The 16,391-nt window shown below is 41.4% G+C and overlaps 1 protein-coding gene across 5 annotated transcripts; it reads left to right on the top strand.

The window, feature by feature from the left end:
• Positions 1–277: 277 nt before the first annotated feature.
• Positions 278–16,274, top strand: yrk (Yes-related kinase). 5 transcript variants are annotated; one of them, XM_018697546.2, is made up of 14 exons: positions 278–424; positions 705–931; positions 6,956–6,999; positions 7,873–8,124; positions 8,801–8,903; positions 9,603–9,701; positions 9,864–9,967; positions 10,156–10,305; positions 11,402–11,566; positions 12,971–13,150; positions 14,156–14,232; positions 14,321–14,474; positions 14,659–14,790; positions 14,992–16,274. In XM_018697546.2, the coding sequence occupies exons 4-14, from the start codon at positions 7,896–7,898 to the stop codon at positions 15,198–15,200; spliced, it is 1,602 nt and encodes a 533-aa protein (XP_018553062.1). In that variant the 5' UTR covers positions 278–424; positions 705–931; positions 6,956–6,999; positions 7,873–7,895; the 3' UTR covers positions 15,201–16,274. The 5 variants fall into 5 exon arrangements, with proteins under 5 accessions (XP_018553062.1, XP_018553067.1, XP_018553066.1 ...); XM_018697550.2 differs by lacking the exon at positions 11,402–11,566 and adding an exon at positions 12,146–12,301 and having other exon boundaries at positions 280–424; XM_018697551.2 differs by lacking the exon at positions 11,402–11,566 and having other exon boundaries at positions 279–424.
• Positions 16,275–16,391: the final 117 nt, after the last annotated feature.

Below are 16,391 nucleotides of genomic sequence, written 5' to 3'. Positions count from 1 at the left end.
GGAGACAAAGGCCTTAAAAATGTTATCAGTCACTGTAGTTTATGAAGTCAGCGCAGTGTTCAGAGTGAACTCGAAGTGTTTCCTTGACTTACAGCTGCAAGTGCACGATGTGGTTGGGCGACGCCTATCAGGTAATCCGTTTTAAAGCACGAGGGGGTGAAAAGTAATATTTCAGAGAAATACGCCAATTCTAAATAATGACAACTCGTACCCTTTAAGCCTATTTGTGTAGACTTCAACTTTTTTGTACGCGGATATCGCACCTCATTCAGTCTTCCTGTAGTTCACACCAGGGAATGAATGTGTCGCATCTCGCCATCGCGCCCTGCAGCTGCATTTCAGACAGTTCGACCGAGGCTCAGTCAGGCAGCAACAGTTTACCGCAGCGTGTTTGCAGGTTTCGCTCCTTCCCCATTAACTTGAAGTCAGTGCTTTTCTTCTGCACCTACAGCAAGAACCTTTATGTTAGAGTTGTGTTATCTACCTCTGTAGCCTGGCGTGTGCGATGCTAGTTCTTATTTATAGCCGCGAAAACTGTTTTTTAAACTTGAAAACTCCGGTCTGATGATATAGACTATGGCGTTTACAGTGGGATGTCTTACTTATATTAAACAGAACAGACGAATAATTCCTGTCGATACATTCTCTATGAATACAAGCTGTTTTTTTTCCTGCATTAATATTATTTCTTTTGAATGTAATAGGTCCCTTCTCAACTGTCCACTGCACGCGCGCGGTCGTCTGGGGTTGGACCTCATCGCGCGCGTCAAGTCTGTTCCCCAAGCCTTCCGGACGAGGCGCGCGCTCACCTTTTACTTCACTTGCGAGCCACAGCAGTAGCGCGTGCGTCCCGGACACTGCGGACACTCACCTCGGACCCCCGTGCACCAGACTCCAGGATTCCCCGGGACAACGACGAGTTTTATGTCGGGTATGTTTGCTGTGCTTATTATATTGTGTCCGTTAATGAAATATTAATTATAGCATTAACTAGAACATGAGTGGGTTTGTTCTGTTAGAGAGACATATGACTTACCAGCAGATGTGGGAATCTCTTGAAACATAATACCTGAAATATTGAAAAGTAGTTTTCCTTCATAGCTCATTACTGATTATTTTAACTTTGTCTTTGCTCTTTGTCAGTGGAGGAAGTAGCCCACCGTTCACATCTCTGAAAGACTTACAACAAGTTACTTAGTGGTCAGTTAACCAAACAGGTAAAAGGACACTGAACACACCAGGCAAACCACAGTGTTTATTTTTAGCAGACCACCAAAATCCCAGTGCCCTCCCTCTATTTTTAAAATAAAACACTCAAAGAGTTCTGTAGATTTCAGTGTTGTGAAAAATTGGGTAACTTTGGACTGCTCGCTGTTAAATAAAAGGAAGTTTGGCTGTTTGCCTGTGAGAAGTTAATCAAGTGGCTACCAGTACTTCCACTCTTCTGTTAGACTGATACCACAGAGGATGATATTTAGAAATCAAACTGCCGATATTGCTTTATTGAAAAAGTGGAATTTACCAGAGAGCTTAGTCACGAGTCCTTTTAAGTGGGATCTCTTCCCATGAAAGACCTGTTAGTCATAGACGAGGCTTAACCGTTTTAGTGGTAGAACTTTTAGTGTCAAATGATAAATTATCATAGGATCTGGGTTTGTGGCTGTCTTGTCTGCATCATCTGGGATCAACTGGACGTTTTTGTCTGTAAGTGTTCTGCACGTCTGTGAAACTTTCTGATAGATGATTGCTCAAAATGGTCTTTTACGCTTAATGCTTTCTGTCAGATTTCAAACATTTTTCTCCAGAAGCAGCATATTCCTTTAGTAAATCACTGTGATTTATTCAGTAACCCGCCTACAGGAAACCACCTTGAGGAAAAGGCAGGGCTGCATGTTTCCTCAACATGTCCATCTATCTGAGCTGTTTCTGTGGCCTTATTGTGGTTTGATTGGTGCAGGTGTTTATGCCCTCATAATGATAGGATACAGGAGTGGGTGTTGTATAATCACACCTCCACTTTCAAATCTTTGTTTCATATTACTGAGAAGTCCTTGTGGGTCAGTGTGTAGGAGAATTTTGAGGGTCGGACATGATTTTTTTTTTTTTTTTTTTTTTTTTGGGGGGGGGTGTTAGACTGTCCAAGGCCATACTTCATCACTTCCTGTTTCTTTACGAGGTCAGTTCCTGTCTTTAGCCTCGGGGTTAGGCAGGAAGGAAGGGGGCGTAGATATGTTTCTTGGTGGGGGGGGTTAGAAATAGACGTTACAACCATTACAAAGCTTTCCCAGTAACCCCGCTGCCTGATAATAGCACCCTCGGACACAGCTGGGCAGAGGGTGTCAGCTGAATGTATTATGTTGACGAGGATGTTTTCAGCCTGAAGTAATTTCTTCTTCATTTTGGTCACATAAAAATAGGTCCTGAGACACTAATGCTTAAGAAACAAGATCTGACTCTTTATCCTAACTTCCTGTAAATGTTCATATATGCTTTCCAACAAGCCACTTCAGTGCTCTGTATTCAAAGGAAGTGATGACTTCATGTGGAAACAGGACGTCCCGATGACCGAGACACCTTACTTTTCCACTGCCCCTTCCCTCCCCACCAGCGCTGTCTCCCTCTCCCTCCTGTTAAGAGTGTGCGTATGTACTCTGAGTATGTGTTATGCGTGTGAGGGTTCGGTGACAGCCTGCTTCCCATTGTCCTATCATTCCTGCCCCACTCACACTCTGCATCCTGTGGGGCTTCCTGCTAATGAGGGAGAGAGTCGGAGAGAGAGGGAGGTAAGAAAAGAGCTGGAGAAACACGAAAAAGAGCAGGAGGAGGAGGATTGGAGAAAGTCAGAGCTGAGCATAGAAGTGGTGTAAAAGTGCTAAAACTTTACAGATCTGAACAATTGTATGTGTGTGTCAGGGTGAGTGTGTGTGTGTCTGTGTGTGTTGCCCTGTGTTCCCATGGTAAATTCCCCGCTGGGAGCAGCTTATCTGCAGTCCACTGTGCAGGAAAGGGTGTGTCATTTGGATTTGGATGTTTTGCGAGTGTGACGATGGTGGCTGATGCTATTGTGATTTTATAAGAGTGCACTCAATGCATGCTAATGCTTTATAGAGCAGAATTTATTTGCTTCTCTATATTGTTCACAGCGTATAATTATACAGCAGAGTACTTCTCTGGAGTTGTGGAAAGTAACTAAGTAACTAAGTTTACTCGAGGACTATTGGTACTTGTTACTTTTTTAAAACATTTTTTAAACATTAAACCTAATTATGCTATTTAATACCAGTGCCACTATTTTTATTGGTTACTTTCAACATGTTTTCATTAGTTACCTTTTTAAGATTTTACATACAAAGCATATGATGCATTTTTATCAATAAAACTATCGCACAGTGTAAGTACTGATAATACATGAATTATAATGGTCCAATAAGTGGACTCAATGAAGAGGGACGTTTTGCATGATGAATATGTTTACTTAGAGAACTTTAAAAACATTTTTGGTAACTTTTATTTTTACTTAATTCAATGCAACGCTTTTACTTCAAACAGAGAATTTTTATGGACAGTGTTCTTCCTGTTACGTGTTTTTTTTTTCTTTCAGAAAGGATTTCCAGTAAAAATAATTTATAGTGAAGTCTGTGAATTGCAAAATTCAATTAACCTCCACTGCATTAGGGTGGAGGCGGATATTTCAAAACCTTGTTGGGAGGGGATGTTTTGGGGTGGGATGGTGTCATCATCAGGACTAGGTAAGAAAATATGAAACAACCCTTAAATACCCTTGAATACTAATTATTATCTATGTATTAGGTGTAAAAAGGGTCTGTTGTTGCAGACAGACTTATCACAAACCACTACCGCACTTCTCCCCACCAGAGGAAGCAGCTTCTGTTTCACAAAGTATTATAATTATTTCTTCTGTGTATTTGCCAGCTATTGGAGGGAAAAAAAATTAACCGTGACAGTCAGTGAAGTGAAGTTTAGCTTTGAACCAGATTAACACTTTTTTTAATCTGCAGTAGTAGTGTGTTTAAAAAGTGTCTGTCTGTGGTGTAAACTTTAAGAAAACAGAAACAATCTTTAATGACAGTTGCATTAGGGAGCAACATCATTTTGCTGTTATACCTTATAAATGTGTTGCAACTGGTGGCTGTAGGTTGAACATATATGTGACTGAGGAGCCTTTTTAATGTCTTTAATACTGTCTTAATTATGCAATCATTTACTAAAGTTACATGATTTAAACCAAGAGTAATTCCTCTCACAGCTAAACCAAAATAGGGTACAGTGTTTGTGTCTTGTATCTTGTTTTCATGACTTGGTTTCAAGAGGCAAAGAGGAACTTAGGCTGTTCTTAAAGTTCTCTGCTGTGATCACTTAAGCAGTACTCACACAGACTGCTAAAACACACCAACAAGTCTGTAGAATGACTGTACAACCCCCCACTTTACCATCTATCATCACCACTGCACACCCACACACTCACATACTCACGCACTTTGCTCTAGTACCTCAGACGTTTTTGGCAGATCGAAAAATAAACCAAATTGCTATCACAAAGAACAGATGAGGAAATACGCACACACACACACACACACACACACACACACACACACACACACACACACACACTCTCTTCACACACTTCACACTTAATTCTGCACCTTGATAGGTCATATACCAGTATTTAGGACAAATGCATGTCTTTGGCCTGTGTGCACACATGCTTGTTGAGGCCTTTGTCCAGTGGGCTGGGAATTTTAGCGTATCTGCAACTTTAGCGATGCATCGTGTTTCCTGACAGTTTTTTTTTATGTATAAATGTTGAAATCACTGTATTATTAGATGCTATTTATGAATTATTGTAGCCTCTGTGTGGAGAGAGGAAGACCAGAGCAAGTACATTTGGTCAACAGGAACCCAGCAGAGAATACATGTCCCTGTTATTGTACCAATCCTGTCTGTGGTTTTCTGCTAATCTTAGCAAAGCACAGAAAGGAGAGATGAACGAAAGGGCACTAGCGACATAAAGATGAAAGGGAGGAGACCTCTTGTAGACCCTCTGTCACTTCTCCTTTCTGTGCTTTATCAGACAGAGAAACAAGTTACATGCTAAAGGGTAGATAGTAGGAATGTGAAAGGTTATTGTTGGAGGGGTGTGGGCCAGGATGAGTAGAGAAAAACAGTGGAGAGGAAGATGTGTGTGTGTGTGTGTGTGTGTGTGTGTGTGTGTGTGTTTGTGTGTTTGTGGCACTGCAGCTACTTGGTGTACGTGTGTGTGTGTGTGTGTGTGTGTGTGTGGATGGACTCTGTCCTCAGTTTCCAGGAAAAGGGGGGAGCCATCAGAGGGGTGGACAGGAAACTCTAACAGGGCTAACTTCCTGTAGCTCTCCTGATGGCTGACCTGATAGTGAATGAGTGTGTGTGTGCGTGCAGGCTTCCGCACATGTAAAATTTTTGCATATTTTACTGTGAGTGAGCAACAGACTCTTTCAAACCAGGCTCGTAATAGCTTTTGTTTCTTTTAAGACTGAGAGGAATTTAAGGGAATACAGGCACAAACCTGGCACTGTTCTGTGGGAGCTGTGGTGGGTTTTTTTTTCTTTTTTCGTTATGAAAATCAACTACTTTTAAGTTTTTTTTGTCCCATGCTGCCATAACCTGTATTGTTCTTCCTGTGTGTGTGACTTCCCTCACATTCCTCAGTAGGTGGGGAGGCTACAGTCTGGAGTTTAGTCGGCTTGAAAAGTTGCCAGTTTGAATCCCAGGGCCACTACAAAATAACCACACAGTTGAATCTAGGGCTGCAATTGAAGATTATTTTCATTTGGATAGTCTGCCAATTATTTTCTCTGTAAAATATACACATAGTGTCAGGAAAAAAGTGAAACATTCCCAGAAACCCAATGTAACATCATCAAGTTGCTTATTTTGTCTGAAAAAGAAAAAGAAACACATGAGATTCTTACACTTATGAAGATGGAAGTAGAGCATTTTGACATTTTGTATTGGAAAATAATTGCAGGTTATTTTTCAGTTGATTGATTAATCGATGAATCGACTTCAGCTCTAGTTGAATCAAGACCTCTCAAAAACTGAACATTCCAACCTTCATGAAGGTAGCATTTACTGCTGGACTGCTGTAACAGACTGGCCAGCCATTGCACTAAACTCAGCTAAGCTAAGTGTCTGTAGCTTCAAGACATGAGAGAGGGGTCAGTCTTCATCTAATGCTACACCAGAAAGTCACTGCTGTACTAAACACTGCCCTTGAGCAAGGCACTTAGCAGCAGACATTCAGGTTTCCTTGAATGTTGATGAGGAAAGCTTATGCTGATGACTGGACGCAAGTGTCTCTGCACACAATTAAAGTGTTTTACAGTCTTCTCTGTATGTTATTTCCTCTTGATGCTGGCACCGGCTTTTGCTTTGTCAACACACGTCCTATTGAGACAATGTGGTTGGCTCAAAACTGGAAGTCAGGGTTGCGTATGTGTGCGCATATTGACACAATGATTTCTGTGAAACTCGTTTCACATTGTCAGTGACTATCTCTCCGCATTAGTTACCCCCTGTCCAGTTACGAGGGCTATTTCACCACAAAACTAAACACCTACACACAGACATACTGACTCACATGCAAGTACACATGCACACACACACACACACACATGACACAGCTGACTGAGTACCTCTCTTGAAACTGCACAGTAAAAAGAAAAGGGAAGTGGCTAACCTCACATCTCTCTCTGCCTTTCCTTATATCGAGCTGTCTCTGACTCTCCCTTCACATGTCTCTTTATTCACGCTTTACCGCTCTTGAGCCTTTCTCTCACATTCCCCTCCACCTTTTCCCTCTCTGGTTCTCTGCCACTCATCCTCTCCTTGCCCCGCTCTCTCATTCCACCCCTTGTCACTCACCCCCCCACCCCCCTTTTCTTTTTTTTTTTTCCAGTGGCGATGGTGATTGACAGATGATCTGACAGAGGAAGACATCAGGTGAGAAAAAGTTAACTTCTCCTTACTGCATTACCTCCACCCCCCCTTCCCCCTTTCTCCCCCTCCCCCTCCTGCTAGAGGGAAGTTTAGTTTTTATTTAAACTTTGTTACTTCTCGCTTCACAGTTCTCTTTAGTGCCTCTTTTTGTTTTCACTCGGGTGACCCCTGTATGTTGTTCATGCGTGTTGCTTTCACTTTTTACCAGTTTATCTTTGAAGTCTCACTTAGTTTCACTTATGAAGACAGGCATTGGAGGAGATTATTTACAATCATGTAAAAATGACTTATTTCTTATATTGAATCTCGTGATAATCTAGATCATTTTTAAAAAATGTGACACTGTAATTGATATTACTAAGCTAATTAATGTAATTGAATCATGCTGTCTATAGTGTTTTCTGTGGCACTGAAGGAACTTTGTAAAGTCTGAAACACTAACATGGTTTGGGCTTGAAACTTTTCAGCCTGGTTTACAAATTGGACGTGTGGAGTTTGAAAGAAGTGGGTGTTCATCAGGCAGGGAAAGATGTTATCAAGTTGCATTAGGGGAAATGTAGGATCAGTTCTTCTTGGGGTATGATAATAGGGACTAAAGGTCAGGGTATCTTGGCCTCTGCTTCTTTTATTTTGACAACTACAATGTAGGACCCTTTTAAACAACTTTTATTTTGGTTTTGTATCTTCATTCTTATTTCTATTTTAAACAAACCTTTATTGTTATCTGAGTGCAAGCGTGTCGCTGCTGTGAATTATTATACATGTACCAGCTTTTTGAAAAAGGCTTTTAATGAGCTGCACGCAGCTTGAATCACAAGTGCGTAGAAAAATCTAGAAAAAGTCGCAGCTGTTACTTCAGCTCTGCTCCTTCCATAGACGTCGTCTCCGTGCTGGTTATTATGGGGTGTGCCTGTTGCAAGCAGAAGAAGTCCGCCAAAGCAGCAGCAGCAACATCAGCAGCAGTAGACGTTACAGATCTGTCTCCTAGCAACGCAGATGGAGGGTCTACCGCAGCCTTGACTTCGGGCCGTTACTGTCCCGACCCCACTCAGACCATCCCAGACTTCAACAAGGGCTTCTCTTGTGGCACCATCTTCCCCAGCACCAACACACACCAACGGCCTGGAGGTATAACAAGTATAACTCTGTGTGTGTGTGTGTGTGTGTGTGTGTGTGTGTGTGTGGTAAAATCATCTCACAGAGTAACTTAGATATTAGAAGGTGAAAATCAATATATCTATTGAACAAGCAGAGTTTATCAATTAGTAATAGATCAAATTCAACCATTATTGTGAAACTACACTGCTGTTATGTTAATCTGCTCTGGCCAACATAACTGAACATTATATAAGCAAATAAAACATAATGTTGTCTTTATAAAGCACTGCACTAAAATATTTGAAACATTTTAACCTAATTTCCTGCTTTTTATCTTCACAAATGGAAAAGTCATCTTATTTTCAGAATAACAATTTAAAACATGCATATTTTGTGTTATCTTGTACAATGTTCACACTGAGAAAAATATTTAGCCATAAGAATATGATTTTTTACGGATGCATAATTTTTGGAAATCTATATGTCAGCCACAACATTTAAACTGTTAAACTAAATGTCTTGTGCATTGTTTTATATACATTCTCTGTCAGACATATTTGCGTGGAAATTTTGGGGTCTCTACCATCAGGCAGCTGCTTGTTAAAGAACTGAAACAGAACAAACGACCCCAGAAGACTGTTGAAGTTTGGTGGCTATAACTGGAGATGTGCCGTGTGTGCATTTGTCTGTGTGTCTTCATGTGCAGGTGGTGGAGTCACTCTCTTTATAGCTCTGTATGACTATGACGCTCGCACCGAAGATGACCTCACTTTCCAGAAAGGAGAGAAATTTCAGATCATCAATAATACGTGAGTACAAAAGTATATAACTGGGTTTTTTTTTTTTTAATTTTAGGGAAAAACACCCCCTATAGAATCGCAATAAACAATCTCACAATACGCATTGAGAGAGATGGAAAATGAATGCTAATTATACGTGGTCAGTGTTAAATGTGTTAAATGAGATCAGCTATTACTCCTAAAAGGAAATTAATTTTGTTTGCATACATCAAATGCCACAGGCTGCAGTTAAATGCCATCCATTAACACTGTGAACTATCTCAACTGCTGCTGGCGGTGCTGACAAGCTTACAGTCTTGAAAAATCTCCCCTAGAAATCTAAACTAAGTTTAAATTAAAGTTAAGTTTGAATGATGACACTTCAATGTTGGCATGGTCGCCAGGGTTGTGCTCTAATGTCTGCCAACCAAGTTCTCACATATGGTTGTTATCTTCTTTCTCATCTAGACACCTTTTATTCTTTTCTTCAGTTTTATGTAGATAAAGATCTGCGTATTGAAAAAGCTGCTTTACCTTTTCACTTGAGTGATTACATCATTATTTTTAGAGGAAAGACTGGTGACACAAAAGAATCATTAATACACATCTTGCACTAAAGGAAGAATAAATAAGGAACTTCGAATTGTCACAATTTCATTTCATTTCACTGTTGTCAAAAAATATAAAAAATAAGTGTGAGGTATCTCATCTTTGTGTGTGATTTGGCAGAGAGGGCGACTGGTGGGAGGCTCGATCTTTGGACACAGGCAACTCAGGTTACATCCCCTCCAACTACGTAGCTCCTGTGGACTCCATACAGGCTGAGGAGTGAGTAGAGCAGTGACAGCTACTTACAGTGTGCTGCACTACGAAGACCGATTCTCTATGCTGAATCATTCTCTCAATGATTGACATGAAGTTTTAGGGGCAAAGGTCGCATGATGTGTGCCATTGCTGTGATGACCTAGTGTGTTGTCGTCATGGTGACAGGTGGTATTTTGGGAAGATGGGGAGGAAGGATGCGGAGAGACAGCTTCTGGCCCATGGCAACCAGAGGGGAACTTTTCTCATACGAGAAAGCGAGACCACCAAGGGTGAAGAGACCACACACACACACACACACACACACACACACACACACACACACACACACACACATACACACATATGCTCTCTTTTAATAGCGACTTACTGCTCCAAATATGTAAAAGCTCTCACTTATTTTCTCTTTCTATCTCTAACTGTGTGGTGTTTTTTGCCCCCCCCCCTCTTCTTTTCACAGGAGCTTACTCTCTGTCTATCCGTGATTGGGACGACAACAAAGGGGAACATGTTAAGCATTACAAGATCCGCAAACTCGACAACGGTGGCTACTACATCACCACCAGATCACAGTTCGACACTGTTCAGCAGCTTGTAGAGCACTACACAGGTGACACACACAAACACATGACACTAATCATCCTTTTTTCTGCTTCCTTCAGAATGAGAATTGTTTGAACTAATTACAACAAGGTATCTTCATTTTGCAGAGCTCCTGCATTTCATCTTAAAAATGCCCCAAATTCAAATCCGTCTAATTTTGTTTCTACTTGATTCATAATCAAAACGGGAAATAAGTATGTGAACTCAAGAGCTGTATATATAAGTTTCGTGGTACTTGTTCTTACTTTTGTCCATTTGTTGCTACTTTATTCTTCTACACTGCTACATTTACTTGACATCTTAAGTCACTTTGCAGATTCAGATGTTACATAAAAAGCATATGATCAGCCTCTAAAATATTATGCATCATTACTGATGAAACAGACAGCAACATTATAATGCCACGTACGTGTTAACACATCAGAAATAGAGCTCCACTTATTTCTATCATATAAAAGTCTGAGAGGTTCCTAATGAGTGCTTTTACTTTTGATATGTTAAGTACATGTGGATGGTACATTTGCTCTTCAACTTAAGTAAGTTATTTTTACATTGCGGTTTTGTCACTTTTACTTTACTAAGGGATTTGAACACTTATTGCACAATTGCCTATTAATGACTTTTTAAGCTTAGTTCCTAGTTTGTGCTTAATAATAGGGTTCACGCCCTCCACTTCCTCTGCTCTCTGTCTGTCAGTGTAAAGCTGCCCCCTAGTGGCATGCACTGAAATAGCAAACTTAATGCAGTGTGAGCACTTTCCATGACACGATCCTTATAAGCAACCTGAGAGATCTGGGCACATGTATGATGGACTTTTTCTGCCAGTGTCTATTTGCTCTTCTTACTAACTGTATGGTCCCTTTTTTCGTCTTTCTTTTGTATCTGTACATGATGTTGCTGCTGCTCAGAATGTGTGTTTACGTCTGTTGTGCTGAAATTTCCTTGTGTCTTTGTACTTTAGTTTTGGGTTTACTTGTCAGCTGCATAAGTCGCATAAGCAACCTGTCTTGTTCTTTCTTTATCTCTGCATTTGCTCTGTTTTCTTTCCCTCTTGTTTCCCTATTTTCTTCGCCTGTCTGCTTGTCTCTCTCTCTCTCTCTCAGAGAGAGCGGCGGGACTGTGCTGCCGTTTGATTGGCAGCTGTAAACGGGGCATGCCTAAGCTGGCTGACTTATCAGTGAAGACCAAGGATATGTGGGAGATTCCCCGCGAATCCCTCCAGCTGATTAAGAAACTGGGCAACGGCCAGTTTGGAGAAGTCTGGATGGGTAGGACTAGTGTTGCAGGGGGGGTGGGAAGGTAACAGCAGGAGCACACCTGGATATACAAGTATTAAAAGAGGAGCAGTTACATACTAAATGTCTTTGTTGTGTTCAGTCGACACAAAGATTGGTCAACATTTCCAGCGTAAACACACAGACCCTGTGTAAAGCCTTGTTTATCTGTCTATGTTGTTCAGAGTGTCTGCTTATACCTTATGTGGATTGGACCACATATATTGAAGCAGTTTTTGATTGAAACCTGCAGCAGTGAAACAAATCCTTGAAAAATCCCTGTATGGGATAACAGAAGCAGCTGTTAAATATAAAAATCAAAGTGTTTTATATCCAGGTGTGCAGAGCTGTTCCTCTCCTCCCCTGTTGTTGCATGTGCATGTCCATCATCTCACCTCACCTCTTTTGTCACCCCCACCCATTCCCCCCATTCCCACCCCACCCATCTCTCTCCCATCTTTCCACTGGTCACTACACATTCTGTCTCCCATTCTCCATCAAACCCACTCCTCCCATACTCCCACTTTCTCTTTTATTTCCTTCCTACATCTCCACCCTCCTTGGCTCCATCAGGCAGTAACGACGGGCTGTGTTATTACCTGACTAAGGCCTGTCCCAACTCCACCCCGCTCACCATGGGCCTCGGGCGTGATGCCTGGGAGGTACCCAGGGAAACGCTGTCCATGCAAAGAAAGCTGGGACAGGGCTGCTTTGGGGACGTGTGGATGGGTGAGACCAACGCTACCGATCTCTTGACGCCATCTACAGGCTTAGAGGGGACAAGTGTCTTTCTGTTAACTGTCCCATAACAAAGATTGTTGGTGAGGCTGGCTGTAGCTGGCCATGTATGTCAGTTTATGTGAGCTAAGCTTGTTTTTCCCAGTGAATTGCATATTAGCCAATATTCCCACAGGATGTACTTACAATTACACCTGCAACCAATTTCTTGTTGGAGCTCTGGTACAGTTTCCCCGACTTAATCCCAGTGTTTTGGGTTTGTGAGCCGTGCAGAGTTTCAGTCTGAACCCAGCCGAGCTTTGTGCCTGTCCATGTAGCTCAGGTTCTCCTGGTGTTGATGTAAGACCAGTAAACCTCCCTCTCTCCTCACATCACCCTGTCTCATGTCATGCATGCCCTCCAAAATAACAATCATTTGCATGCACCAGGAATTTGACCGTGTGTGTTTGTCACAGCATTCATATTGTGTGCCTTGTTTTTATATTTATATCTGTGTGTGTGTGGGTACTTGTGTCCCCATATATGTAACATGTACATGTACAGTACATACGGCCATCTACTTGTCCATATGCCAGGAAATCACTGTCTATGCTTGCGCAGTACACCTCTGTGTGTGTCTGTGTCTCGTGTGTGCATTAATATCTCTTGTCTGTATGCCAGGCATGTGGAACGGCACCACCAAGGTAGCAGTGAAGACTCTGAAGCCAGGAACCATGTCCCCCGAGGCCTTCCTGGAAGAGGCTCAAATCATGAAGAGGCTTCGCCACGACAAGCTGGTGCAGCTCTATGCCGTCGTGTCTGAGGAGCCTATCTACATTATCACTGAGTTCATGAGCCAAGGTATCAGCCTGATTAAACTTTCATCTCTGACGTCCTGTAGATACAGTCTGAATCACTGATGTTCGGTGGAAACCTCAATGACTCTGAGAAGAGAGTTCCTCAGAAATCAGATAGTGTTTTTTTTTTTTTTTTTTTTTTTTTTTTTTTTGTAAAAGACAGACAGTTGATAAAAATACTGAGTTCCTATCACCACTAAGGTTGCATAGTTTGTCATAATAATGCATCTAAACAGTAAGAATAATAAATATTTGATAGAAATAAAAGAATAAATAACAATAGAATACGGTTGGACTTTTTAAAATCTGCATTTGGACTGTATTAAAATTCTTTTCATTTAAGTGAGTGCTGTAGGAAAATAAAGAAAATTCATGTTTTGTTATGAAATTCTTAAAAAAAAAAAAAATCTGGATCTGGACCTGCACCAAAAATTATTCACTTGTTCTTTGGCTCCTATCCCGACTTTCAACCATTAAAAAAATGACAAACATTTTAGATATCCTGCTCTTTTCCAAACAGACAAACCAAAACATGAATTTCAACAGTCAAGACATTTACCCAACGCTTTAAGAGTCTGGCAGATACAGTAGGTGGTACAGTGATAAAGGAGACTTTTCAGAAATCGAAAGACCAAAGTTCAAGCCCCCGTGCTTCTCCACTGAACAAAACACTGAATTCCCACTAATCTCAGAGATTTTTCCTTGCTTCCTTGGGGTATGACCTTTGACCTCCCTGAGGAGGAGGCCTGGGGGCAGGTGAAATATTCCTTTAATATTCACTTAAAAATAAAGAGAGTTGGAATTAAGATATGTTCATGGAAAAGAAACTAAAATATTCCCTAGAATGTGCCGCCGCTGTGAGTGAAATTACAAACATCTATCTAATTAGAATTTAATAAAAAATACACAATGTATGCTGCATGCAGTACAGTGTGATACATGGCAGCAGATGTATTGACCACAGTGGGCATATGGGGCCAGTCACGACGCCACACTCTTTGTTTTTCAGGAAGTTTGCTGGACTTCTTAAAAGATGGGGAGGGGCAAAACCTGAAGCTGCCTCAGCTGGTGGACATGGCTGCACAGGTGAGTTAAAGACAGACAAAAACACATGCTGAGACTAAGAGTAAGAATATACTTCTGCTGCAGATCTGAGCTCTTTCTGTCTCGCAAGATTGCGGCTGGAATGGCGTACATTGAGAGGATGAACTACATCCACCGTGATCTCCGAGCAGCTAACATTCTCGTTGGAGACAATCTGGTGTGCAAGATCGCCGACTTCGGCCTGGCTAGGCTCATTGAGGACAATGAGTACACAGCTAGACAAGGTGACAGCATGTGATACTAAATGAGTGAGTGTGTGTGCGAGCATGAGAGAGACCGAGGAAGAGAGCCACGCTTGCACAATGCGATGATTAAGAGTGTCTGCCTCTGCCTCCATGTCTATATTTTTATACATAACCTATCCTAATTATATGATTATGCATCTTCACTGTGTTGCCATGGTTTCAGGGGCGAAGTTCCCTATCAAGTGGACGGCTCCGGAAGCTGCACTGTATGGACGCTTTACCATTAAGTCAGATGTCTGGAGCTTTGGCATCCTATTAACTGAACTCATCACTAAGGGACGTGTGCCATACCCAGGTATTAGATGATACCTGCTTGTTTAGGATGGTTTTAATTTCGCATTTGCACTGAAAATTCTCCCAGAGTTAGTTAGTGAGTTATATCTGGGCGTTTTATTTTTGTTTTTCTTTGTGTATTTTTATGTGTTGTTTAATCCAGTTCTTTTTTTTCTCTGTACCCTCTCACCATCTCCTGCATCTACCTCCTCACCCCTTTTAGGCATGAACAACCGTGAGGTGCTGGAGCAGGTGGAGAGAGGCTACAGGATGCCCTGTGCCCCTGGCTGCCCCACCTCGCTCCACGAACTAATGTTGCAATGCTGGAGGAGGGAGGCCGATGAGAGGCACACTTTTGAGTACCTGCAGTCCTTCCTGGAAGATTACTTCACTGCCACGGAGCCGCAGTACCAGCCTGGAGAAAACCTGTGACCGTGCACGTGTAGGACAGATGTGACACAATAAACGGACAGACAAGTGACAGACGTATATACGCTGGCATGTTACAGGCATGTTGTAATACATGTACATGCTGTCATTGTATTTGTTGTACACATAATGTAAATGGATACACAAGCCCGCACGCACACACACACACGAAGATACATATCATTGCTTAATTGTTTAAAGACAGTTTCCTCCCTTTGGTCATCGATCACTGCAGCCCATTCAGGACAGATCAGTCAACCATGTTGAAGAGCAGAGTCTGAGCTCTGCTGGTCAGGCCTTGCAGTAATGTTGCTTTACTCTGTAACCATGACAACAAGGAACTGAAAGAAGATGTAGATGGTTGTGCAGAGGTGGGGGGAAGTCGAGTTGGTACATGATCTGCTCAGCTACCATATACGTTGATTTCATTCCCTCTGAAGTGTGTCCTAGTAAATATATGTTAGAATAGAAAAGAAAGCAAATGCAACAGGTTATTGGACAACAGTTGAAAAATATCAGAATGAACCTCATGAACCTGTGTGGTAGCTCAGTAGATGACGTACAGACAGGGACACTCCTTCGATGCTCCTTCAGTAACTGAGCAAAGGTCTGCTTTAAACCTTGTTATGTTATTTAAATAAAAACCTGATCCCAGATCCACATCCGTCTCTTAACAGGGGGAAGTGGTTTTAAAGTTGCCTTAAAATGGTCAAATCAAGGGCTGTTTTAGATTTTAAATACCTTTAATACTGTGCTAGCAAAGTCCAAGAGATGGTGAGGAATGCTCTTTTTTTGTCTGATAATTTCTATGACAATTTTGTATGAACTGTCTCTTCTGTTGTTTTAATTTAACTCAGATATATCTGTGCATCACAAAGACTTCTGTGACTAGTTAACATGTATACAGTTTTCATCCATTGGGAGGGCAGGGTGAAATGTTACACATAAAGGTGAAAGATTAATGTCAGTGGAGAGTAGAGAGTTTTGTTGTATTTTCTTGACAAGAATGTAACCTTTATGTTGAGATTCCCCTGTCATGTTATTTTAATAAAGATCAGATATCTTTTCCAATCCTTATTCAATCTCTACTTGGACATTTATGCTGTTTTCTGTGGTGTTTCCTCACAAAGAACAAAGAATTAACAATTCTGACTTAATACATTTACCTAAATAAAAATGAAGATAATGCTTTGG

This window comes from Lates calcarifer, linkage group LG3, assembly GCF_001640805.2.
Source record: "Lates calcarifer isolate ASB-BC8 linkage group LG3, TLL_Latcal_v3, whole genome shotgun sequence".
NCBI classification, from domain to species: Eukaryota; Metazoa; Chordata; class Actinopteri; family Centropomidae; genus Lates; species Lates calcarifer.
This window is presented reverse-complemented; position numbering and strand designations above follow the sequence as displayed.

Bases quoted from the DNA above. Each gene is read 5' to 3' on its own strand.
- yrk (XM_018697546.2), top strand. From the start codon at position 7,896: ATGGGGTGTGCCTGTTGCAAGCAGAAGAAGTCCGCCAAAGCAGCAGCA. The intron at 13,151-14,155 runs GTATCAGCCTGA...TTTGTTTTTCAG, and splicing joins CACTGAGTTCATGAGCCAAG to GAAGTTTGCTGGACTTCTTA. The intron at 14,475-14,658 runs GTGACAGCATGT...CCATGGTTTCAG, and splicing joins TGAGTACACAGCTAGACAAG to GGGCGAAGTTCCCTATCAAG.